At 51.6% G+C, this 22,497-nt stretch overlaps 10 protein-coding genes across 10 annotated transcripts; 4 read left to right on the forward strand and 6 right to left on the reverse strand.

The window, feature by feature from the left end:
- Positions 1-336: 336 nt before the first annotated feature.
- On the forward strand, positions 337-1,428 carry Asppvi_009221 (uncharacterized protein; the record flags this gene model as incomplete). Its single annotated transcript, XM_043305078.1, has 1 exon — positions 337-1,428. The coding sequence occupies one exon, from the start codon at positions 337-339 to the stop codon at positions 1,426-1,428; it is 1,092 nt and encodes a 363-aa protein (XP_043161013.1).
- A 373-nt stretch (positions 1,429-1,801) lies between these two features.
- Asppvi_009222 (glutathione S-transferase family protein) lies at positions 1,802-2,563 on the forward strand (the record flags this gene model as incomplete). The annotated part of the gene is made up of 3 exons (XM_043305079.1): positions 1,802-2,003; positions 2,053-2,156; positions 2,204-2,563. The coding sequence occupies 3 exons, from the start codon at positions 1,802-1,804 to the stop codon at positions 2,561-2,563; spliced, it is 666 nt and encodes a 221-aa protein (XP_043161014.1).
- Positions 2,564-2,678: 115 nt separating this feature from the next.
- Asppvi_009223 (uncharacterized protein) lies at positions 2,679-4,383 on the reverse strand (the record flags this gene model as incomplete). The annotated part of the gene is made up of 4 exons (XM_043305080.1): positions 2,679-3,092; positions 3,146-3,649; positions 3,706-3,942; positions 4,138-4,383. The coding sequence occupies 4 exons, from the start codon at positions 4,381-4,383 to the stop codon at positions 2,679-2,681; spliced, it is 1,401 nt and encodes a 466-aa protein (XP_043161015.1).
- A 361-nt stretch (positions 4,384-4,744) lies between these two features.
- On the reverse strand, positions 4,745-6,521 carry Asppvi_009224 (alpha-keto acid decarboxylase family protein; the record flags this gene model as incomplete). The annotated part of the gene is made up of 2 exons (XM_043305081.1): positions 4,745-6,273; positions 6,323-6,521. The coding sequence occupies 2 exons, from the start codon at positions 6,519-6,521 to the stop codon at positions 4,745-4,747; spliced, it is 1,728 nt and encodes a 575-aa protein (XP_043161016.1).
- A 522-nt stretch (positions 6,522-7,043) lies between these two features.
- On the forward strand, positions 7,044-8,272 carry Asppvi_009225 (TauD/TfdA dioxygenase family protein; the record flags this gene model as incomplete). The annotated part of the gene is made up of 4 exons (XM_043305082.1): positions 7,044-7,233; positions 7,284-7,850; positions 7,912-8,043; positions 8,097-8,272. 4 exons carry the CDS (start codon positions 7,044-7,046, stop codon positions 8,270-8,272), a joined length of 1,065 nt encoding a protein of 354 aa, XP_043161017.1.
- A 104-nt stretch (positions 8,273-8,376) lies between these two features.
- Positions 8,377-10,190, reverse strand: Asppvi_009226 (fungal specific transcription factor domain-containing protein; the record flags this gene model as incomplete). The annotated part of the gene is made up of 2 exons (XM_043305083.1): positions 8,377-8,803; positions 8,854-10,190. 2 exons carry the CDS (start codon positions 10,188-10,190, stop codon positions 8,377-8,379), a joined length of 1,764 nt encoding a protein of 587 aa, XP_043161018.1.
- A 1,060-nt stretch (positions 10,191-11,250) lies between these two features.
- On the reverse strand, positions 11,251-12,138 carry Asppvi_009227 (sterol desaturase family protein; the record flags this gene model as incomplete). The annotated part of the gene is made up of 1 exon (XM_043305084.1): positions 11,251-12,138. One exon carries the CDS (start codon positions 12,136-12,138, stop codon positions 11,251-11,253), a length of 888 nt encoding a protein of 295 aa, XP_043161019.1.
- Positions 12,139-12,856: 718 nt separating this feature from the next.
- Asppvi_009228 (uncharacterized protein) lies at positions 12,857-13,687 on the reverse strand (the record flags this gene model as incomplete). Its single annotated transcript, XM_043305085.1, has 3 exons — positions 12,857-13,054; positions 13,093-13,402; positions 13,482-13,687. The coding sequence occupies 3 exons, from the start codon at positions 13,685-13,687 to the stop codon at positions 12,857-12,859; spliced, it is 714 nt and encodes a 237-aa protein (XP_043161020.1).
- Positions 13,688-13,750: 63 nt separating this feature from the next.
- Positions 13,751-16,175, reverse strand: Asppvi_009229 (uncharacterized protein; the record flags this gene model as incomplete). The annotated part of the gene is made up of 2 exons (XM_043305086.1): positions 13,751-14,024; positions 14,746-16,175. 2 exons carry the CDS (start codon positions 16,173-16,175, stop codon positions 13,751-13,753), a joined length of 1,704 nt encoding a protein of 567 aa, XP_043161021.1.
- Positions 16,176-18,161: 1,986 nt separating this feature from the next.
- Positions 18,162-21,730, forward strand: Asppvi_009230 (uncharacterized protein; the record flags this gene model as incomplete). Its single annotated transcript, XM_043305087.1, has 3 exons — positions 18,162-18,552; positions 18,601-19,840; positions 21,241-21,730. The coding sequence occupies 3 exons, from the start codon at positions 18,162-18,164 to the stop codon at positions 21,728-21,730; spliced, it is 2,121 nt and encodes a 706-aa protein (XP_043161022.1).
- Between the last annotated feature and the right edge of the window lie 767 nt (positions 21,731-22,497).

The following is a 22,497-nucleotide window of genomic DNA, read 5'->3' on the forward strand; positions in this document are numbered from 1 at the left end:
TCCCACGGCCTTAGCTAGTACATGCAAGGGCTACTATGAACTTCCATGATGCCTCTGCAACGACTTGAAGCACTCCCGACAGAGCTCATATTGTCAATAACCGATCATATCACCAGCCACAAAGATCGCTTCCATTTCGCCATATGTTGTCATCGTTTGTTTGACATTGTATACCCGTGTATGTTCCGTTCGATCGAACTGGCGGGGTACTGCACGTCGGACCTCAGCTGGCTGATTCATTTTCTTTTGCACCATCAGAAGACTCGCCTCAGCGTGGAGAGCCTTATACTGGGTCGGCCGGTCGCCTGGTCCAAAAAGCATGTCTACTCAATAACAATGCCAACAGTAGATGATAAGATTGTCGCAGAAGTCAATGAATTGGTCGATTACCATACTGGGTGGACCACTTGGCGGAAACAGCTCCGGAACAGGGAGAACTGCGATGCCTGGCTTGCCCTCCTGCTCTACATCTTGCCTAACCTGCGGCACATCGAATGGGTTTGGAAAGAATGCAGGACCCGGTACGCAGCAAAATTAGTCGACGAAGTGATCTTGCGTCAGGACCAGTTCATGGGAAGTGGCCCGTTGGGCAAACTGGAAAAAGTACTTCTCAAACCCACTTGCAGAAGAGCAGGTGGGATTGGGTTGAAGACGATCTTGCCATTCGTCTACCTGCCGTCGCTGCGGGTGTTCTCGGCTAAGATGGTCTACGATTCTGATCTGCTTCTTCCTGAGATGAAGAATGGCGCGTCGAACGTAACGCATCTCGAGCTGTGGCAGAGTACCTCGCGAACGGGATTCGAGCGCTTGATAAGACTCTGCACCGGCCTGAGGTCGTTCAAATTGTACTACGATTCCGGTCCGTTCATGTTCGAAAGGACGGCTACGGTAATAGCCAACCTGGCAACGAGGACGGAGACTCTCGAGACACTGTGTCTGGACTCGGATTCCTGCTCTATGCTGCATGGATTTGAGAGGCAGCACCAGTGGGTTGGATCGCTGCGAGAGTTTCGAAAATTGAAGAATCTTCAGCTGCAGATGGTTCATTTTTTTCACCACGATCAACAGCTCCCTCCAAGGAAGTTGGTAGACCTTCTTCCTTCATCGCTCGAGACTTTGTGCATGTCTGGATGGTGGCATGAGAAGGAGACGATCATGTTGGCTGAAATGATGGATCTGGTGCATGCAAGAGATGAATTTCCTCATTTGTCAGAGATGACTATCCAGGGGAGATTCCTTACGAAGAGATTGTCGTCTGGTGAAATAAGGGATGATGCATCATGGCCAAAGCCCCTGCCGATAATTGACGGGAGGACCTTGGAAGACAGTATCCTCGAGGTGACGGAGCCATTGCGTTCTAGCTGCGACAAAATAGGCGTCTCTTTTTCAATAAAGGGTTATGAGGTCGAGGCTAGGGCACAGACATAAGGATCCGCCTGTCCCTGATCTGCTTCCCTTATTTCGACAAGGGAGTTCAATCTGGATCTGACTATATTGCTCTAGGGCTAGATTCGCCGTACGCTATATTATGCTACGGTCCGTGCAGGATCTGTCCGATGGATCGAGGGATCAGGAACGCCTAGGAAAATTGATAATAATCCAATCCCACGGCGAGCCGGAATTAATTCCGTAAGCTCTTTCTGCTTGTTAGGTAATCATGCCCAAAACTACTGCCCAAATCTGGCCCCACTTTCAAGTGGCATTGACTATAAAGACGCAGTCTGGCTTCATAGTTCTCAACCTTACAGTCCCAACCTCAAGTTCAAATTAATAATCAAATCCACTCCACCGTTCAGAAACAATGGTCCTCAAGCTCCACGGATCCGTCTGGTCGACCTGCACGGCTCGCGTGCGCCTCGCGCTCATTGAGAAGGGCGTCGATGCTGAAATCGTCAACGTCGACCTGGCCAAGGGAGAACACCTGGCGGAGCCTTACCTAGAAATGCAGCCGTTCGGAAAAGTGCCCGTCCTGCAGGATACCGAGACAGGCGTTCAAATCTTCGGTAGCATTCCCAGGCAGCGATTGTTCTTCTCGTGCTAATTCTCGCCTAGAAAGCAGAGCCATTGCTCAATACATCATCGCCAAATACCGCGGCCAGGGAGCAGAAATCGCACCCCTAGAGTCTGATCTGAAAGCCTATGCTCTGTACCAGCAGGTATGTCGGGCATTCAACTTCTTCGGAAGAGTACTGACAATCACCAGGCCATCTCCATGGAACTCTCCTACTTTGATCCCCTTGTCTCACAGATCGCCTACGAAAAGGTCTGGAAGTCCATGAAGGGCCAGGGTGAAACCGATGAAGCGCGCGTCAAGGCGCTGCTTGCGCAGCTGGACCGGACTCTCCAGGGCTACGAGCGGGTGCTTTCCAAGCAGAAGTACCTTGCCGGTGACCAGGTGACGTTTGCGGATCTGTCGCATCTGCCCTACGGGGTGTTTGTGGAACAGTTCGGGTTTGCGGACCTGATTGCAAAGTATCCACGTTTCCAGAAATATTGGGAGGAGTTGAAGTCCCGGGAGAGCTGGAAGAAGGTTTCTGCTTCGTCAAATAATATGCAGCCTTGATTACGTCGTGAATGTAGCAATGAGACTATTACTGCACGGAATATCAAGTACATTGGATGTATGGAAATCGAATCTGACTGTATTCAAGATTGACTCCCCTCCTGCCATCTGCGGACTACAGCGTATACTTGAAGCCTTCCAACCCGCCAATAACCGATTCCCCCCTGTCCACTCTCCGATTCTCCAAATGCATCCGCACGGAAAGCAATCCAACCAACACTACACTTAACGCTGTCAGCCCAATACACGTCAGAATCCCCGGTCGATAGCCGGGGGCATCCTCGGCGCGAAACACCAGCGATCCGGTCATTCCCCCACAGGCACCCAGCCCAACAAAGATGGCGCTGCTGATGGCGCGTTTCCACTGCCCGCGAACATTATTCGCCTTCTCATCATCAGTGACATCCATATAAGCAGAAAGACGAAAGGCACACACCTGGTACGCCATCGCGGCGGGAACATTCGAATTCGTCCCCATGGTGGTAAAGAAACACCCCAAGAGTCTCGGCCCGTTACTCGTCGCGAAGCCCTGGAGACATTATTTTCAATCAGCGATGATCGAATGGAAGGGAAAGTTAGAACCACAACCATAAGAGGCAATCCAATTAACGTCAGCATTGCATTGAACACGATAATCGGCCCCCTCGCCCGATACTTATCCCCCACCCACGAGGTCGCATACATCACCATCCCCGCGGCCGCGTACGGCGGCGCAAACAGACAAAGCGACGCCCCTTGAGAGAGACCCATGCCGTCATGATAGATCAATGGGAGGAAGTAGGCGATGGCGTACGCGGTCGTCGTCGTGCAGTAGTATACCAGGCCGAAACCCCAGATGTTCAAGTCTAGGCCGGCGGAGAGGTACTTGCGCATACTGAAGGGTTCGACGACGACATCCGCGCGGTCGCGGTGGATGCGATCGATGACGAAGGTGTATTCGTCGTCTGTTAGGAAGGAACGTCGACTGGCTTTCATCTTGTCGGGGAAATCGACGAGGACAAAGTAGCTGATGAAGGCGAGGAGGCAAGTCAAGAGACCTTGGATGATGAAGATCCAGCGCCATGCGGAGAGGTCGGCAAGGCCATTCTTTCTTCTTATTTAGCTGTGTTTTTTTCATACGAGAGAGACAGGGAAGAACTAACCATGAATGTGATACCGTAGGAGAGGATGCCTGTTGTGGCAGACGCAACACAGCCGAGCAGGTAGAAGACGGCGAATCGCGTCTGGATCTCGAAGCGGGTATACCAGGTTGCAATGAGGTAGATCGAGGCCGGGAAGAAGCCTGCTTCCAGGGCGCCGATGATGACGCGAATACCAACCATCTCGGGCCATCGTTTGACAAATCCGGCGGACATCTCCTTTGTCAGGATCTTCTTTGCCTAGAAAGAAACGAGAAACATACCATTACGGCTCCCCAAACGAAGCACACTCCGGAGATATAGTAAATAGGGCCGATTTGGCGTACCAAGAGTGGTCCAAATAGCTGTAAACAAATATATGGTGGGAAGAACGCCATTGCAATAGTGCTCTGCTGGTGTTAGCTGATATCAAGTACTACCCAGAGTCAAACGCACATATTGCGTCCCCTTTAAATGTAATTCCTTGACCATGCCAGCCACCGCAGCTGTGCCCAAGTTTCCCCGGTCAATTAGGGCAACAGTATGAAGGAAGCCAAGCATGACAATCAGCCGGCGGTCGATGCGCCAGATGATCTTTCGCTGCTCTTGGGGGGTGAACCGACGGGTTTCTTCGAGCTGGTCCTCCCTGTTGGGCTTCTGGAGATCAAGGGACTCCACATTGGTATTAGAGGATTTGTCCATGGTTGTGATGTGATCCTAGTTTGATGTGCGCGAGAGTGTTTAGTTGATTATACTCGAGTGCCCCGGGCCAAGAGAGATTGATATATCTTCTGCCAAGGCAGGAGAAGGCATTTTGATGATACCATCATGGTAGATCATGAGAAATAACAGCCCAATAGTATCAATAACAATGCAGATTGATCTAATGGGGTACATTGGCTTCAATGCTAGCCTTCTGAATATACACTATGGGTCTCCCCGCAATTCGGCGTTAAGTAGAGGAGATGCCAAGCTAGTGTCCTATCGCCGACAAACCGCCTACATCATCGATAGAGGGGCACAGAGCAGAAGCATAAATTAAATTACCAGTCTATTGGCTAACCTAGTTCTGCGCATTGTCCCTCGCAATCTGCGCATTCAGCAAGTTCATCAACACATCCGGCGCGTCAAACTTGTCCATAAACACCTCCACCATCCGCAGTCCTTTGCCATTCACGAGCAGGTCATCCTTCAACACAGAGTCGAAATCCGCCCAGGTGCGAATCTCCCATGTCCGCGACGCATATTCGCCCTCTTGATCCGCGCCGAACAGCTCCGGGGCCTTGAGATACCGCCACCGGGCGACATCGTTGTACGCCTGGTTCCGGCCATGGATGCACCTCTCGATCGTATAACCATCATTATTGATCAAGAAGACAATGACGTTGAGTTTGTGGTGGATGATAGTGCTCAGCTCTTGAACGGTCATTTGGAAGCTGCCGTCGCCGATGAAGAGGATTGTTCGGGCGGTGGAGATGTTGTGGTACTCGTTTCGTGCAATCAGATCTCGCTGCGCGTAGCTCGCTCCCAGGGTAGCCGGAAGCATGTATCCGATGGACAGCCAGGTGACTGGTTTGAAGAGACGGGTCTGTGGGGGGAGGAAAAAATCATTGGCGCCGTAGCCTGGCGTTCCCGTTTCGCCGAGGACGATATCACCAGAGCGGAAGAAGGGTGACAGTCGTCTCCAGAAGCCGGCAGTCTGTGTAACGAGGTCGGTAGGAGGCACTTCTGGGAGTACCAGGGCCGAGGGGTGGACCAAGTTATGTTGGTGTGCGGGAATCTTAGATGTGTCCAGTCGCTGTGTGAGCTGCTGAATGAAATACTTGACTGGGAGATCACGGTAAATGTCTTTATTGACTTGGACGGAGGTTGGATTGAGTAGAACACTCGTCTCGTCCTGCGGTCTTACCAAGAAGATGTAGGTGTTGGTGTTGCTAAAGTGTGGTCCGAAAGCCAGGACCAGGTCGCACGAGTCGACAAACTCTTTGTGAGCAGGTCTATACACTCCATAGACGTTGGGTAGAGTCTCGTCAATCAAGCCTTTGCCGAAGCCGGACGTAAATGTAGGCCAGCCCGTCGTCTTGACAAAATGATTCACTTCATTAACAGTACCAAAAGCTCTTGTCTCTCCGTCAACTAAGATCATGGGCTTCTTCGCGTTATAGATCTTCTGCAACACAGCAGTCAGGGCCGCCTCCTCCACCTGCGGCTGGCGCACCGGAGGCGGGATCTCGACCTTCGACGCCAACCCCGCTGTGGGGACAAGCACGGGCACCATGTCAACGGGTATAGTAATGCGCACCGGTCGACTGTGCAGCAGACATTGCAGCAGGATTCTGTCGATCTCCGCAGGCGCCGTGCGGTGGTCACTCAGACTGACTTGCGCTACTGTCACATGTTCCTGCATGCGGTCGAACCGCTGGTATTCGCCATCGATAAAGGTATGATGGATCATTGCGCGCGTCTCCTGTGAGGCGCGCATGGGAGTCCCAACAATGTGTACGACAGGAGCTCTCTCTGCATAGGCGCCTGCGATGGCATTGACAGCGGATAATTCGCCAACACCGAAGGTGGTCACCAGCGCACCGATACCTAAGTAATCAGCGTCCGTCAAAGCAGGACGAGGGAGGAGAGTAAGTACCTTTGATCCGGGCGTATCCATCCGCAGCATACCCCGCGTTAAGCTCATTGCAGTTTCCAACCCAGTTGAGTCCCGAGGGTACGACGTGATCCAGAAGGGTCAGATTGTAGTCACCAGGTACACCGAATATAGAGTCTACACCCAATTGACGCAGACGTTTGAAGAGGTACTGCGCTAGGGGTAGAGTGTCGCCTTCCATGTTGAGTGGTATAGTCTGACCGTGTATTAGCTGCTCTTTGTGCACCTTTCAACAACACTTTTGCGCCGTTCCTGGATATATGACAGAAGTAAGATCAACAATGGGGAAACCGAGACATCAAAAGATGCGGGGGGTGACACACGCTAGTCCACTTTGGGGCATCCTCGGCTGGCCATTACTCAATCAGATCTCGGATTCCTGAGCTGTGATTGGCCGTCCTTCGCCGACATCCGATAAGGCCCCCGCTCGGCGATAACAAAATCAGGCTAAAAGTGGATGCCTCAGGACTAGCTCCGATACTAAGCGGAGGGATGGCCTAAGGCCTAACGCCGAAAGCCGATGTGGATAATGTCGATGGCATCAATAATGGCACATGGTTGATGTAGGTGCATTGCAAGCCTTTAACTGAGCTACGTATAGGTCGGTCATTTGTATATATACTAGGACCATCATCTCCAAGATGGATGAGCAACAGTTCAAGAAGGATCACAACTGTCATTCTCAATATATACTTTTAAAACCATGGCAGTTGGATCAACCACGATGCAGCCGACTCAACGACAGCATAGTACCGGGTCTCTGGACAATTTCAACCCCGTCATGGTAACCCCCGTGATTGGGAACGAGTTTGTCAAAGGCGCCTGCAACGTTGCCGATGACATTCTCCGCGCTCCCACCGCAGACCAGCGCATTCGCGACTTGGCCATCATGGGTAAATAATCCCACAAGTACTGCGTTCTAGCTACTGCTAACACCTCGCAGTCGCTGAACGGGGAGTCGTCTTCTTCCGTGCCCAGGATGATCTCACCAATGACCTCCAGAAAGAACTCATCCTGCGCATGGGAGAGCTCACCGGCCGTCCATCCGCCCACGGCCTGCACATCCACCCCGTCACAAACGACGCACGTGAATTCGGCGACCCAGACCCCCAGATCAGCACCATCAACTCGGAGGGCCGCAAGACCCTCTACAAGGGATCCGACTACACGAAGATGGCGGCCGTCTGGCACAGCGATATCTCGTTCGAGAAAGCCCCCGCGGACTTTTCCAGTTTGCGCCTGGTGCAGCTGCCCACCACCGGAGGCGACACGCTCTGGGCATCCGGGTACGAGATCTACGATCGGATCAGTAGGCCCTACCGGGCGTTTCTGGAGACGTTGACTGCCACCCATGCGGGTGTGGGTTTCCAAAGGCTGGCGCGGTCGGGCAAGTTTCAGCTGTACGAGAAGGAGCGCGGGGCGCCGGTGAATGTGGGAGGAGAATTGTCGGCGGTTCATCCAGTTGTGAGGACGAATCCGATCACTGGGTGGAAGTCAATTTTCCCAATAGGTGAGTGTGGTCATTTTTTGATTTCAGGTTGTTTATGCCGGGGAGTTGACGGGCTACCTAGGCTCCTTTCCTACGCAGATAAACGGGTTGACGCGCAGAGAGAGCGCAAACATGCTACAATGGTTCCATGACATGATCACCTACGGACATGATCTCCAGGTTCGCTTCAAATGGAACCAGCCGAATGATATTGGTAGGTGATTTGGACCTCGTCAACTGCACTGTAAGCTGACTGGCACTGGCTAGCAATCTGGGACAACCGCAGTGTCTTCCACACTGCCACAGGCGATCACGAAGGATTCGGTCCGCGGAGCGGTAACCGTGCCGTCGGCGTGGGTGAGATCCCATACTTTGATCCCGCAAGCAAGTCGCGCAGAGAGGACCTAGGTATTGAAGATACTCTTGCCCCGTGTCATTGGTAGTTCTCATGTTGTGGTCTGTCTGCACTCTGCTGGTTCGTTGGATTGAAGTAGTCACTCTGTTCCAAATGAATTTGCCATCACTACTACTTCGCAAGTTAAGCAAGTCACCAAGCAAAGCCATCCAGCAGGGGTAGATTGAACCCGTCTCCAGTCCAAAAGTCTTCGGTAAAGATTCCTGTGAACGGATTTCGCACATCCAGAGGATCTCCGTGTCCCCGAGCCTCTACCGAAAAAGGTGCGGCGTGCGAATCCAAAACACTCGCCGTAGGATTACCAGAGTCCTCGAGAATGGCCAGGGTCGGTATCTGCAGCGCCTCTCCTCCCGCTGTAGGCTGGTTCGATGTACACAAACTACCAGATGACGCCTCATTGACAAAGTCCATTGCTTGGTTAATCGTATTCTCCAAGCCGTCGCGATACTTTCTTAGGCTGGGATTGCGCTCCGCCATGACGAACAGCGCCGACGAGCAGGCGCGAAGATCATTTGCAACGCTCGTTGTCCACAGACGGGGAGATCGGAACAGACAGAAACTAAGAGAAGGGTTAGGTAGATCAATCTGGAAAGGTGCAAAGACACCAACCACATTGTAAGTCCGGCAACAAACACCGCATTCACCAGTAGGAATGAGTATCCCGACGCATTCTTCTGGCGCAAGCGCTTGAAAAACTGGCACGTCTGGCCTGATGCATGCAGGCAGGTCTTGATAAGACCATCCTCTGGATTGAGAATGCTCAAGAAGGGCTGAAGCAGAGCACGGATACAGTTATTCCAATGCATTTGGATAAAGTCATCCTCGTGAGGCTCCAGAGGGGGGAGTGCCAATTTATACTCCTCCAGCGAAGCCAATAACGGAGAAATCTCTGGGACTAATGTAGACATTTCTCTGTCCACGCGGTAGATTTTGGTATGTATGCAGGACATGATCCGTTGCAGACGAACGGTGGCAATGAATCGTCTGAGGATTGGTATTTCTGCTCTATCCGCGACATTCGATGGGTCTTTCACTTTGTCATCGTGGTTGATCATTACCTCGGTGTCAGCCGGAAGCTTCGCATCGATCTCCTCCTCTGCAATGCTAAATGGTCGTCCAAGCGACCACGACACATATCGCTCGATCACGTATACGCTCCAGAACAATCTTCGCCGCAGCTGCGCCTCATACGGCCTCAGACTCCTGTAGTGTGTTTCGCGGTGCATCCCAAAATCAGTGCAGATCCGCATCGCCAGGCCAATGCTGTACCACACGCTGGAGCTAGAGCTCGATCGCAACTCGTACAGGACCATCAGCATCCGCGCTTCAATTCCAGCAATGGAAAGCGACTCCCGGAGTGTGTCGTCGAATTGTATTGCATTTTCAAAAAATGCACTGGGGGGAGTCGAGTCGCGTCTTTCAGTCACCTGTAGCATCGCAGCTCCAATGGCATACACCATGAACAGCTTGAACATTCCGTATCGCTCTTGCGGGCTTAAGTCATGCGAATCGGATCGTCTAGCGTGTAGCTGGAGAATTTCCGCGCGGTCGACGAATGGCAATCGCATGTGCATATTGCTAAAGTATCCCTCGAGGAGTTGCATCCCAACCACATCGTCAGGTGGCACAACGTCGCCTTGCCCAACTGTAGTGGCAGGCGACCGTTGTTCCTGTTGATCTGCGTCACTGATCGGAATCGATTTATCTGTCCAAGCAGCGTCCTCTACTATCCGACTCAGATTCTCGGTGATGGTCACGCCGGATGAAGGCCCAAAGTACGCCGAGACTCGGCCGTTTGTGAGCGGCTGACGTTCCTCTTGGGCAGCCTGTAGTGCAACTGGCGAGTTTACAGGGGGGTCTCCACTGGCAGATGGCGTTCTTTCCGTGATGTCAGAGAGCTGTGCCTCCAGCATCTCAATGCGCTGCGCCAATGCACCCTTGGACATGCCATGGTGCCAAGATGGAGACGTCTCCGACCGTTGACATGGCTGATTTGCTGCGGTGCAATTGGCGCAGGTGGGGAACCCGACACATCGTTGTTTCCGTCGATGGCAGCGACGACAGGATTTGGGGATTCTTTTGCGGATTCTCGTAGATTGCTCCATGGATATAACTAAATGGTAAAAGTGGGAATGTATCGCAGGAGACCGCTGGAGAACGCTAAGCGAAGAAGCTTCCCCGCATTCGGATCGTTGAAGAGCCGAGGTCCCATTGCGAGGCAGTGCAGGACGATTACGCCATAATTCTACATTCATAGGTAGAGCCAGTCTGAGTATGAAACAGGCCAACTTCCGTGTTGCGAATTGCCATCGGCTGTTGTGATGGCTTGCGCGCAATACTGATTCTTCAGACAGAGTGGATGAGATTTGCGGCGTGTCCGCGTTATGTCTTCTTTTTGGAAGAGATTCGTACTTTTCTCTTGGTCCAACAAGATCTTGCATATGAGCTTGATGTAACCGAAAGTTCTCGCGGCGCATATTGAAACCACGCTGGACAAAGTGAGGCTGCGCGTAAGCAGCCATGATTGTTGCTGATGGCCAGTTCGGGGCTGTTGTCGTCGATTATTTCGTTACCACTGGGACAAACCTTGTCTCCCGGGAAGAGTAGAGAGCATCGATGGGTTTCTGCTTGTCTTTGATAGCTTCCTCAAGCTCACTACTCTCTATCCTCACCAGGATTTTGGCAAGTCAGCCACTGTGTTCGTCGCTTAGACCCGTAAGGGCCTGTCTGTTTCAGCGACAGTACATAGTTGCCTTGAGCACATTTAGCGGCTCGGTTCGAATTGAGATAATGCTCGACAATGAAAGTCTACAAGGCTGAGGAGACGCCGGTATACTGGAAGTCAGACAATGATACGCCTCTCGTGTTTCCAGGAATTTGTGCTAATAGGATAAAAACATGTATAGGACATTAGGATATCGTGAGATTCACATGTGCTGAGATCATTAGGTCCATCAGGAAGTGTGTAAGAAGCAGCAGAGGCCACACCGCATGGCCAGTGCTGTATTAAAAAAGCTGGTGAGATGGGAAGCAGACTCCCTTCATTTCGCGTTCATGTGGCTCCTCCGTTGAGCCTGCCACTCCTCCTCTTGCCCGACGCGCAGCCACCAGATCCCACCGCGTGCCAAACAAGCTGTCGCATATCCCTGGACTACCAAATCCATCCGAGAACGAAACATTTGCACGAGAATGATGCTCGCCGTGAGCACGATTATCCACAAAATCCCGGATCAAGGCTGCAACATCTGGAGTCCAGCTCGACAACTGTCCTTTCCCTCCCATGAAGCTCTTTGGTGAGAACACTGCAGAAAAATCGTACCCCGAGTGCTCGTACACACCACCTATAGCTCCCGTACCCGCGACAAGAGAATGGAAGAGAACATCTGCGCCGCCGCCTCCTACCAGCGCCAGAGGGACAAGATACGGCAGAACAATCTCGAGAAAGAAGTCCGGGGCGGACATGTAGCATGCGCTGATTCCCCGACTGGCTCCTGTTGAGTGATGCAGCGAGTGCTGCAGAAGGCGCATAAGTCGTAGGTTCGGATTATGAAGCAGATACCGATGAGTGAGATATTGCACCACGTCATGACCGACGGCCATGGCCGGGAGCGACAGAAGAAAGTGTAGGGGATGCAGGTGCGTTGGCCCCACGAAACAGTAGCCCATTGCCTGTACGAGCATCATGCTTGGAAGCAGAATGAAACACTGGTTGAACAACACTCGTGGCAGCATCTGCATGTACGGCTTGCGGTCGACATCGCGGACCTTCAGATGGGGCATGCTAGTGGTGCGGTCGCACCATTCGAAGACAAGTCCGGCGGCATGAAAGGCAACCTCCTGAACAAACCAAGCGTATATTGATAGGGGTAGCCATCTTGGTAGGATCACTTCCATGGCGATTTTCTGATGTGGTGGTCCAATTCTTCTAGGAGTGAGTCGGCCTGAGCGGGCTGGACGGGAATGCAGATGTCCAGCCCGCATTTATTCAGACCCTGAAGAGAACTTGTACTTCCGACATTTCCGGCCCAAAGGCTCATGACTCGGCCCGTCGTGTTGTATGATCATTGCTAGTACTAAAAAACCTTTTACTGCAAGCATCTAGAGGGTGCAGAATGACATCACCCGCATCCTGTCTTAGTCACAATTTGCTCGAATGCGCGCTTTACCCCATGGTTGTAATCTAGACTACCGTAAGCATTTATATCATTGTAATACGTTCCCAGTCGCATGCAATATCATTGTTGATAAATATGAGTGATGACCATAGAGTGCAAATATCAATAGAGGTATATCCCGTGTTCTCCCACATTCCACAGTGAGCGGCCTCCCCCTTCCCGCTCTTGGCAAATGAATGGGTAACTTGCCCCACGTGTCGGATCGTGTCGCTAACATTCACATTCGGATACTAAGTCTAAAGGCCATTGTTGTAGATCTCATTCGGCTAGTCAACCGTGTTTTCGAATATTGAGTAATGATTGGTTGGGCACTGGACTAGATGTGGCAGGTGACATAACAACAAAGGGACTTTGATATATCCACAAGGGTGAAGAGACAAACTGAGCTGCTGAGTTCTCCTATTATACCGCTAGAAGTGTACAAGCACATCCTACAGCTAATATAGCCCCCATTCGACCTGCTGGACCATGACTGTTCCATCGCAAGACATCACCCCCTTAGCACCTACCTTTCCAGACCCGCCAAACTGCCTGACAGAGTCAGTAGTGACATCAACAATGTCCTGAGCACCAACGTTGAAGTCGATGTTGCCTTTCTTCCCCTGGCCCTGGACCCCAAAGGCGCACGAGCCGAACTGCACGAGGTGGTGCTGATTGCCGATCGCGTTCTGACCTCCCAATCGCCATCCGTGTTCTGGATGTTCTTCACGATCTGCATGCAGTCCGACACGCTCAGGGACGCGTCGCTGGTCAGGTTGACAAACACCGAGTCGCCGCAGTGGTCTGGTACCTGGTGCGGGAGACAGGGGTAGTTGGCCACATTGGTGTAGGGGCCTCCGGACTGATCCCAGGCCTTGAAGGCGAAGTCGGCGCTACACACTGGCAGGCGGATGAAGCCTGGGGTCGTGACGTCCTGTGGTGGAGGTCCTCTAGTGTCCCACTGTTGCTGGGGTCGGCCACGCCGCCGTCGTTCTGTTGCCGTTCTGCTGGTATGTACGGACTGATCTAATGGGTCAGTAGTCAGTTTATCCCCGGTCAACCAAGCTGGGAAGTGGAACTCACCCCTTGGTGATATCGGCAACGGTGACACCTCCAAAGTCCTTTCCGTCCTGGGAGTCGACGCCCGGCGGGGCAGAGAACTTGTTATCAATGCACCCTCCCTCAGTGCAGGTCGACCCATCTCCCTTCAGACTGGGAAGGTAATAGAGATTCCCGCCGTAGTAGCCTCCCATCGCGTGCATCGTGTCCTCGTCCAGGTAATCGCCCATCGGGTCGATGGTGCCGCACTCGTAGCCCGAATCAATGACGAACCCGTACGTGCCTGAAACGGTCTAGATGGACGGGACGGCGAATCTAAAGAACGCTTTGCTGATGTTCGCTCGTAGTGCGCTCGCGCTCTCTCCCGGAGCATGTGGGCCGAGTGGTGCCATCCCCTTGCCTTCGATGAGCTTGCCGTCTGAGATCAGGTCTGTCAGCCGGTTGAGCGAGTCGTCGGAGCCGTCGAATAACGTTGACAGCGACTTCTCGGTAATGTTGCCCCAGGCGGAGATATATTGGCCCATGTAGTTGGGGAACTCGTCCTGCTTCTTTGCCGTCCATTTGTCACTGTGTTGGCCGCCCGGTCAGCAATAGGATGTGTGAGAACTAGCGTCGGGACAGCTATGGGTTGTTGTCGCTGAGCAAGTCCTTCGCAATGGTTGTGCTTTGTAAGATAATAGCCATGGTTTAGAGCCATAATGACATGAAAATTTGTGCCATTTCCCCGTAAGGAGTCCCGTAACCGTCATCCTCATCTGTTTTGGTGACCTCAACCAGGCTTCCTCCTACCACTTCCACATCAGCTTCTTTGATGTCGATCAGCAGATCTCTCAATGTCTGCATCCGTATCCTATTCGGTGTTGGACAATCTTGCTTGCGTCTTCCTCCCTCTCCTCTACCATTCGCCTATGCTTCAGTACATCTCCATTTCCAAGGCATCGGACGCGCAACGGCGCAACCGACAACCGCACCTTTTAAGACGCAAACTATGTCTAGGCCCATTGTAGAGGTGACTCGCAAAGTAGCTCTGAAACTCTCAATTACTAGGAACTTAATGCGTCTAAGCTACTCGTCAGTGTTTCCCCTTTTCGGCCAGTCCTCATAGTCTAGTTCAACTTTCCATGAGTCTGGCCGCCAAGATTCAGGTGCTGATGCAAACAACTCCACTTGGGAAGCATCTACTATGTATCCATCATAAAATCCCCAATCCTCCACCGAGCTATGAACTTCCCCCGGTGTCAGCTCCTTCGCCAACCATGTACTACTCCGCCGCGGTTTCGCCGAGTACATTTTGAAACTTTCAACCGGAGCGGCAAGATCTATCCCTAGTTCTTGACTGCAAGCCTCTAGACGGCGCACGAAGTAGGAAGGAGCGTCTCCCCTTCCCCTGTTTCGAACCCTGGCTTCCTGAAAAGCAGGGGGGGTCGGGGCCACGCCGAGGTCGTCCAGCATCCAGTCGAAGAGATCTTTATCCTCTGTATAGACCGCTGCGTGTAAGACTGACGGCCTCATCTCAGCCACTGTGCTCGCTAGAGTCTTGTATGTATTGTGAGCAGCTGGATTAGGGAACCAGATTAGGTATGGCATGTGGGCAAGAAATTCTTTATAGGGTTGCCTCGTGTCCAGATCAATGATACGACTCAAGTCATTGTTCATAATCATCCGAGCATGTATCGCGCTCGCGGCATGCGAGCTGGCCGGCCAGTCTGGTATAGTTTGGGTCCTACACCAGAGGGCGAACATAGAGTTGTGATAGATCCCACGCACGAGGCACCCTGGCTCCCCTTCAATCATGCGAGGACGACGCAGTCTTGCATATCTTTCGATGTTCCCATAATAGGCCGCCATCAGGATCAAAACGTCCTTGTTGCCCTGTGGCAAATCAACGGGGAGAGGTTCAGAGAGCAGTTCAGGTAGGTAATTCAGCTGTGGTTCTTCTGAATTCACCTCGCCCACGTTCATGTCCTCTGTAATGTTGAACATCTTTTCATCAAACCCAGGAAAGGGGTTAAGATAGTACTCGTCATCAAACATATCGTCGGCATCTTGGGACTCTTCAATGGTTGCTCCTTCAATGATAGGTTCTATCTCTCTACCTCGGGGTTTTCGGATGCCTTGTTTAATATCTAGAGTGGATACGATGGCTGTATCGTCGTTCAAACATGCAGGCTGTGGATTCTGCATCGTAATCTCTCTGGTGTAATCATTCATGATGCGATATCGAACAGGATTTCGCATGATGGCTTCATAGATTTCCATGGATCCACTAGCGCGGGCTTCCTCGGCAACAGAGACATCAGGTAACAGATGCATCTCGAGATACAGTTCCACATAGTTGGCTACGGCGCACGCGCGAGCAATCTGGTACGACATGTCAGGATACTGCTGCCACAGCTTCCTGTAGGTGTCTTGCGATGCCACCTGAGGGTGCCAGATGCAGTAGGGTCTATCTCGCGCTTCAGGCATAGAGGGGATCTTGTTGCTCATGATCGCGCGAGCGTTTAAAGCACGGGAGACTTCTGGCACATATTGCCTGAGCTGTTCTAGGTCTGGATGCTCGGCGAACTGCTCGTGGTATCGAATGCCACGGATGACGCAAAGTCGCGTAATTCTGCGTCCAAGAGCCACTGGGACAGCTTTGCCGCGAAGAGCATCCCTGGCCTCGCCAAGGTCGAAGGCCAGCGACCTCAAGCGGTCTCGGATGTTGTTGTCTGCCATGTCGGAATGTTGGGCGGTAGACTGGCTCAGAAAAGCCTCAGACCAAGTTAAAACAAGCCGGATCAAGCAAGATAGGGGTAACGTTACCGATCCTTATCAACAGTGAAAGTTATACTTAATACGTAGATGTTCAAGCTGGCAAACCTTTTTTCTTTTTAAATGTACGTACGTGCTTGTGAGTCCGACTATAAGGTGCAGTAGGCTAGCAGCGGATAATCACCGAAGGCTGAGCGAAGGCTGAGGGCTAGAGCTACAGCTAAGCAGGTTAGTATTGCGGATTGACGTGACATCATGGGACAAGGAGCCCAATGGCAAGGCCTTTGTCAAGGCTAGTCTCAGAGAATTTTTTCAGGCGTCCAACTTTTAAAGCAAGGTTGCCTAATCTAAGTCCATTAACTATTAATAACCTAGAAGCCTTCTAGGCTTTAAGAGTCCCTTTTAGTTTCTTACAAACTAATAAAATGAGTCATGTAGCTAGTGGTTTTAAATTAAGTAAATTAAATAAGGCAACCTAATGGAACCATAACAATCCGCCTGATCTAGTAATTAGTTCAACTTTTCCCGCGTGGAGATGGCTGCAAGACATGGCGATGTCGCTTACGCTACCGTGTCCCACGGACGGCGCTCCATACAAGACAAGGCGAAAAGCCAACAGTATCTAACACCGGCGGAAGGGAAAGCTCTCGCCCAGTATTTGATCCGATAGGCCAATCTGGGATATCCTGTTCCCTTGAAATATCTCCGATTCATGGCGTTCAGTATCCGACGTCGACGTACAATCAGGATACATCTTTTACCTGCCGATGTCGAGCGAAGGGTACGTTGACTATGGAGTCAGCAAGGAATCTGGATATGGGGATTGGAAGGGGTTGTATGAGGACGTAGGACAGAAAGTAACTAATCTAAATCGATCTTTAATTATATTATATTTAATAACTAGATGTGAATACTAGATCTATATGTAGTAGTGTTCAAATATGTACTGCTAAAATTTGATCCCTGCGTCATCAGAAATGCATATTACATGTCCATATAGTAAGGAACCAAGTGGAAGGGTAACAGACTATGCCTTGCATTTGCATAACGGTACAGGGAAACCTAAACTAATATATATTCTCTCGGCATAAATGATTGAAAGTAATATATGCTTCCTCTCGTGACTTCGATGAACGCAATGTGACCCGGGCTCCCTAGAAAGGACCCTCGTGCAAAGTCCCCTCAAACCACTTTCTTTGCTAGAATTGGTTGTTTGGGTCGGTGGGGGAAGAGGGATCGTGCGTCGAAGGATAGCACTCACTTACTTCAAAGGGAAAGGATTTGCAAGTTAAGGCTTCGGCTTTGTCCGATATCTCCCAATATCAGGACATGTGCCGGCGTTTTTGTCGACCTTAGTTTCTAGTTCACTCGTTCTCCACAAGAGGACTCCTGGCTCGTGGTATCGAGAAGCTTTGCAAGTTTACGCTCGCAAGTAGTCCCAACCTCGAATGCTCGATTTAAGTTATCATATCGGGTACATTGTTCACCAGCACAGAAACACCATCTGCGTAGTTAACTTATCATCTCCATGCCATACTTTGTACAAATGCGCATACTTGAACGCGACCGCTTATTAGAGCGCCTCTTACCAATGATCAGCTTACCGTACATCTGGACTCGTGACACACACTCCCGCATCATTTACCTGTTTTTCTTTCTGATATGTCCCTAATACGAGCAATCTGTCGGAAACGGCCGAACACCGAGCTCAAAACACTCGCGAACAATCAGGTCCTTACCTGAACTCAGACTGCCAGACGCTGCTGCTGCGGCGAAGACCGCCTTCGAATCCAGCAGGTGCACCTTCACACTCCACGGTGAAATTGCTAGGCGTGTTGCTCATCCTGACCGTTCATTTCTGCAGCATCGCTCAGGATATATCAATCTACGCTGTCCTCGGGATGGTGGACTGATCCAAACAGTGAGCATCCATCTGCACCTGTTTTCGTTATGATTCTGAAAGTTGCCAGTTTTTCTGTGTTGCCTGCATTATGGTGGTTGCTTGCGTTGCTTAATGCTTGCGGCACCGGGGCAAATGCCACCGCATACCCATACACCGTCTATCGCGGTACATTTATTCATCTCGCCCGGCTTAATTCGAGTTCGGCGAAGCCAGAACTGGTCCGAAAACAAGGTGCCCTCTGGGTCTCTTCTGAAGATGGCCGTATAAAGGGCTATGATTGGCAAGTTCGTGACGATTTCAGCTTCCAGTCCTTCCTATCTCGCCACGGATGGACAGACGCCGATGTCACAGCCAATGACAATGCCAATGCATCCACCAAAGTCAAAGTTGTGGAGTCAGTCGATGAACGAAACGAGTTCTTCTTTCCCGGATTCATCGGTATGTCCTATCTACTTCGTTGACCATCTACAAGTACTGACCGTAAAGACACCCACATCCACGCGCCGCAGTTCCCCAACATTGGGCTGTTCGGATCAGCAGGCCTCTTGGATTGGCTGAATGAATACACCTTCCCGCTAGAAGCTAGCTTCGGCTCCAAGTCAGACCCAAACAACCAAAAGACTGATCCCAAAGACGCGCCCTCCGAGGCCCTGCGCGTTTATGATCAAGTGGTCGCACGCACTCTTGCCCATGGCACAACATGCGCATCTTACTTCGCCACCATCCATGTCCCGGCCACCAACGCCCTGGCTGCAATCTGCCACTCCCGCGGCCAACGCGCCTTCATCGGCCGCGTCTGCATGGACAACCGCGATCAATGCCCGCCGTATTATGTAGACCAATCCGCCGACGAGGGCTTGAACGCAACAATGTCGACAATTGATTACATCCGGGCCCTTGACCCGAAAGGAGCGTTGATCAACCCCATCATCACTCCCAGATTCGCCCCAAGCTGCTCGATCCACTCCCTCGATGGCCTCGGCAAACTGGCCGCATCCTACAACCCGCCGCTCCACATCCAAACACATATCTCCGAGACCACCGAGGAGGTCGACCTCGTCCACCAACTGTTCCCGGAGGCAACCAGCTACGCCGATGTCTACGACAAGGCTCACCTGCTTACCTCCCGCACCATCCTCGCGCACGGGGTGCACCTCACCCACGACGAGCGCACTCTCATCCGCGAGCGTGGCTCCAAGGTATCGCACTGCCCAGCGTCAAACTCCGCCCTCGGCTCTGGACTTGCTCCTGTCCGCATCATGCTCGACGAAGGCCTCACGGTTGGTCTGGGCACKGATGTGAGTGGCGGGTACAGCCCCAGCATGCTTGAAGCGGCCCGACAGGCTTGCCTGGTGTCTAGATTGCTAGGATACAGCACCGAATTCCAAGCGATGACAGGTAACTCATCGTCGACTGGACATGAGAAGCTTTCTGTCGAGGATAGTCTCTATCTAGCCACCCGCGGCGGTGCAGCAGTCGTCGACATGGCAGATGACATTGGCGGCTTCGATAAGGGGATGATTTGGGACGCGCAGCTTATTGAGCTGGGTGCTGTGAAGAATAGCACTGAGAGCCCGTTTGATGCGGCAGGTGTGAATGGTTCCGCTGGTCGGATCATTGTCAAGTCTGGCCCTGTGGGCAATGTTAATTTGTTCGGAAATGAGACTTGGCAGGAGCAGATTCAGAAGTGGATGTGGAGTGGTGACGATCGGAATGTGAAGAATGTGTGGGTTCAGGGAAAGCTGGTGCATACCAGAAACTAAATGATGAGTGGACTTGTGTTGCATGCGTATATTGTCTTGATGCTGAGACGTTTATTCCGATGTTTAGTAAAGTTTAATGCACCTTGATATATGTCTGTTATTGCTAGGTATATTTTAGCAGTGAGGTCGTTTGATGCATTACTAATTATAGGTTTGCTTGTTGCAGTGGAAAATCATGGCCCAGAGATATCCTTAAAGTGGATCAAGGAATAGGGCTTGCTATATATCAAGCTTAAGTAATGTAGAGACTGAGGCTGAGCCGGACCGGGCAAACAGGATCGTGTTGCTCTTGGTCGCGGCTTGCTCACTCTCCAGGTACGGCGCATCTGCTTGGATATGGTGCTGATATCGGTGGCAGCGAGTGCGCCATAGGCCCACCAGCCCAAATCATAGGTCAAGTTCACAGACAGGACAGCAGCCGCAGTCTTTCCTTTCGACTGTGGGAGGTTGCACCAGTCTGCGCCATAGGAGGTACAAGCATAGATGCGATGAAGAGTGTCTGGATCATCCACTTGATCGTACAAAGAGAACTCATAGAACAAGGTCTGGATTAGGTCCTGCGATGTTGCAAGCCACGGGACATGCGTCTCTACCGCGGTAGCCAGGACTGGCGAGCTTTCTGAACCCTGGCGTTCCTGGCGTCGCAGAGGCACTGTCGACAGACAGCAAGAGGCCTATAGCCCCTATGGCCCTACCGAGCCAGAAGGGGGTCATTGTGTTTGGGCAACGCCCCTAACAAGGAAAGGAAAAAGAAAGTCTAAAGGAGTGTGATGAGGAATAAACGACTGACAATGAATAAAAAGCAAGAATGAATGCTTCTCATCCTTTCAGAGCGGTTTTGTCGCGGCTTTTGTATTGTCTCCTTCGCCAGTAGAGAGCCATCTGATACCTACACAAGTATGTCTTCTCATTTCCTCTCGTGGGCAATTTCAGGTCCATACTTTGACCAATCGTGATTGGATCAGACCAGCCCAAGCTAACTAAATAATCCCAGGTGGGTAGGTAATCAGATCACCTACCTTGGGGCTGCGTTTGGCCTAGTGTAGGGATCAAGCAAAGGCACGTTGGACCAAGCCACTGAGCGGAGAGCTTCGCTTGCTTGTCTTGCTGGGCGGAGTGCTTGTGATGCATCCACGATGTGACAGTTCTTGCAGTAGCCGAATACTGTCGAGTCATGTCGAGTACTAGTCGATACTGAGAGTGGACGCCTGATTGCCAAGAACTGCCTATAGCCGACTATCTGGACTGGTGCGAGCCAGGGGGCCTAACTTCCAAAATTAGGCGATACAAAATGTTAAGAACGAGGACATCCAGCCCCCCATCAACTCGTCTCTCTTGCAATTCTTCACCACCCTAACATCAGCCATGGGCTTCCTTCGTCGCTCTTGGCTGCTTCCAGCGCTCCAGGGGTCGTGGAAGTGGACTTGATCTTTCCGCGCAACGACACCTTTGCCCCCTCGAAGCTGACACCCATCGTATTTGCTATCCAAAACCCGAGCCTCGTGCAGAGCCTGAACCCGGTTCTCTCATGGAATATCGAGCAGCGCGGGGTCGGTGCCAATGATAGCATCAATACCTCGGACCTTGATCTGTCGTCCATCAATTACTCCAGCAGCGACCCGTACTTCCTGTATGAGAGCACCAGTCATCTGGACACTGAGGGAGTCTTCCAGTTTGCCTGGACCATTGAATACAGCAACTGCTCCCAAGACGCACGGACAGATGGCGTGGCCTTCACCTGCAATAGTATACACCATTCACTCTACTTCACCACCAAGAACAGCACGTCACAGCCGGATCTCGTCGCTGCGACGGACGATGACACTTGCGCTCACTCGCTATGTCAAGCCTAGAATATAACCAATCTTCTAAGCATCCTAGCTGAAAAAAGCTACAGTGGTGCACCCTCTTATATAGTTATCCCCTCTACAACACCCACCCCCAGCCCTTGCAAGGTCAAGATTAACCTAACGGCTGTATTGAGTATCTCAGCTGCTCTAACCTCCTATGCATACACTGTCCCATCTCCCTAGGTGAGCTGCCTGGCTGCCAAAAATGCAGTCTCTGGAGCGCAATTAGCGGTTGGTGGAGCATGGTTGCTAGTGGTTTTTGGATGGCTTGCTTACACTCTTACATGACTTGTGCATATTCTCTCCTTATGACCCATTTGTTCTTTCCCAGGCCCGGGACAAGCAAGCCCCGGTTCCTGGTGGGCTTAATCTCGTACGCTAGTTGATTAGTTGTATTTGAAATGGATTTGCTATCAGCTTCATCTCCTATGGAGGACTCCGCGTGTAGAACCCCATCTCGGCGCAATTTTGGGGACTCTTGGCAGAAGCTAAGACTGGCCAGATGCCACCATGAAAGTCACCATGAAAGTCACCATGAAAAAATTATCTTACTCTAATTTGAGAGACAGGCACTTGCTCCGCCTCTGGTAGTGTCTGTTTGGCTGCTACAGGCGGCGGTAGGCTTAAAGTCGTCCATAGCTGCTTTGCTAGTATAGTAAGCTAATGTAAGCAGTTCCTGACCCTTTGGGCACGGATGTCCGGCACCGACAGACCTGGACTACTGTATAAACGTACTATAATAGGCACTAGGGTCTTAGGGGCCTCAAATA

The sequence above is a fragment of the Aspergillus pseudoviridinutans genome (genome assembly GCF_018340605.1).
Source record: "Aspergillus pseudoviridinutans IFM 55266 DNA, scaffold_6, whole genome shotgun sequence".
Taxonomy (NCBI): Eukaryota; Fungi; Ascomycota; class Eurotiomycetes; order Eurotiales; family Aspergillaceae; genus Aspergillus; species Aspergillus pseudoviridinutans.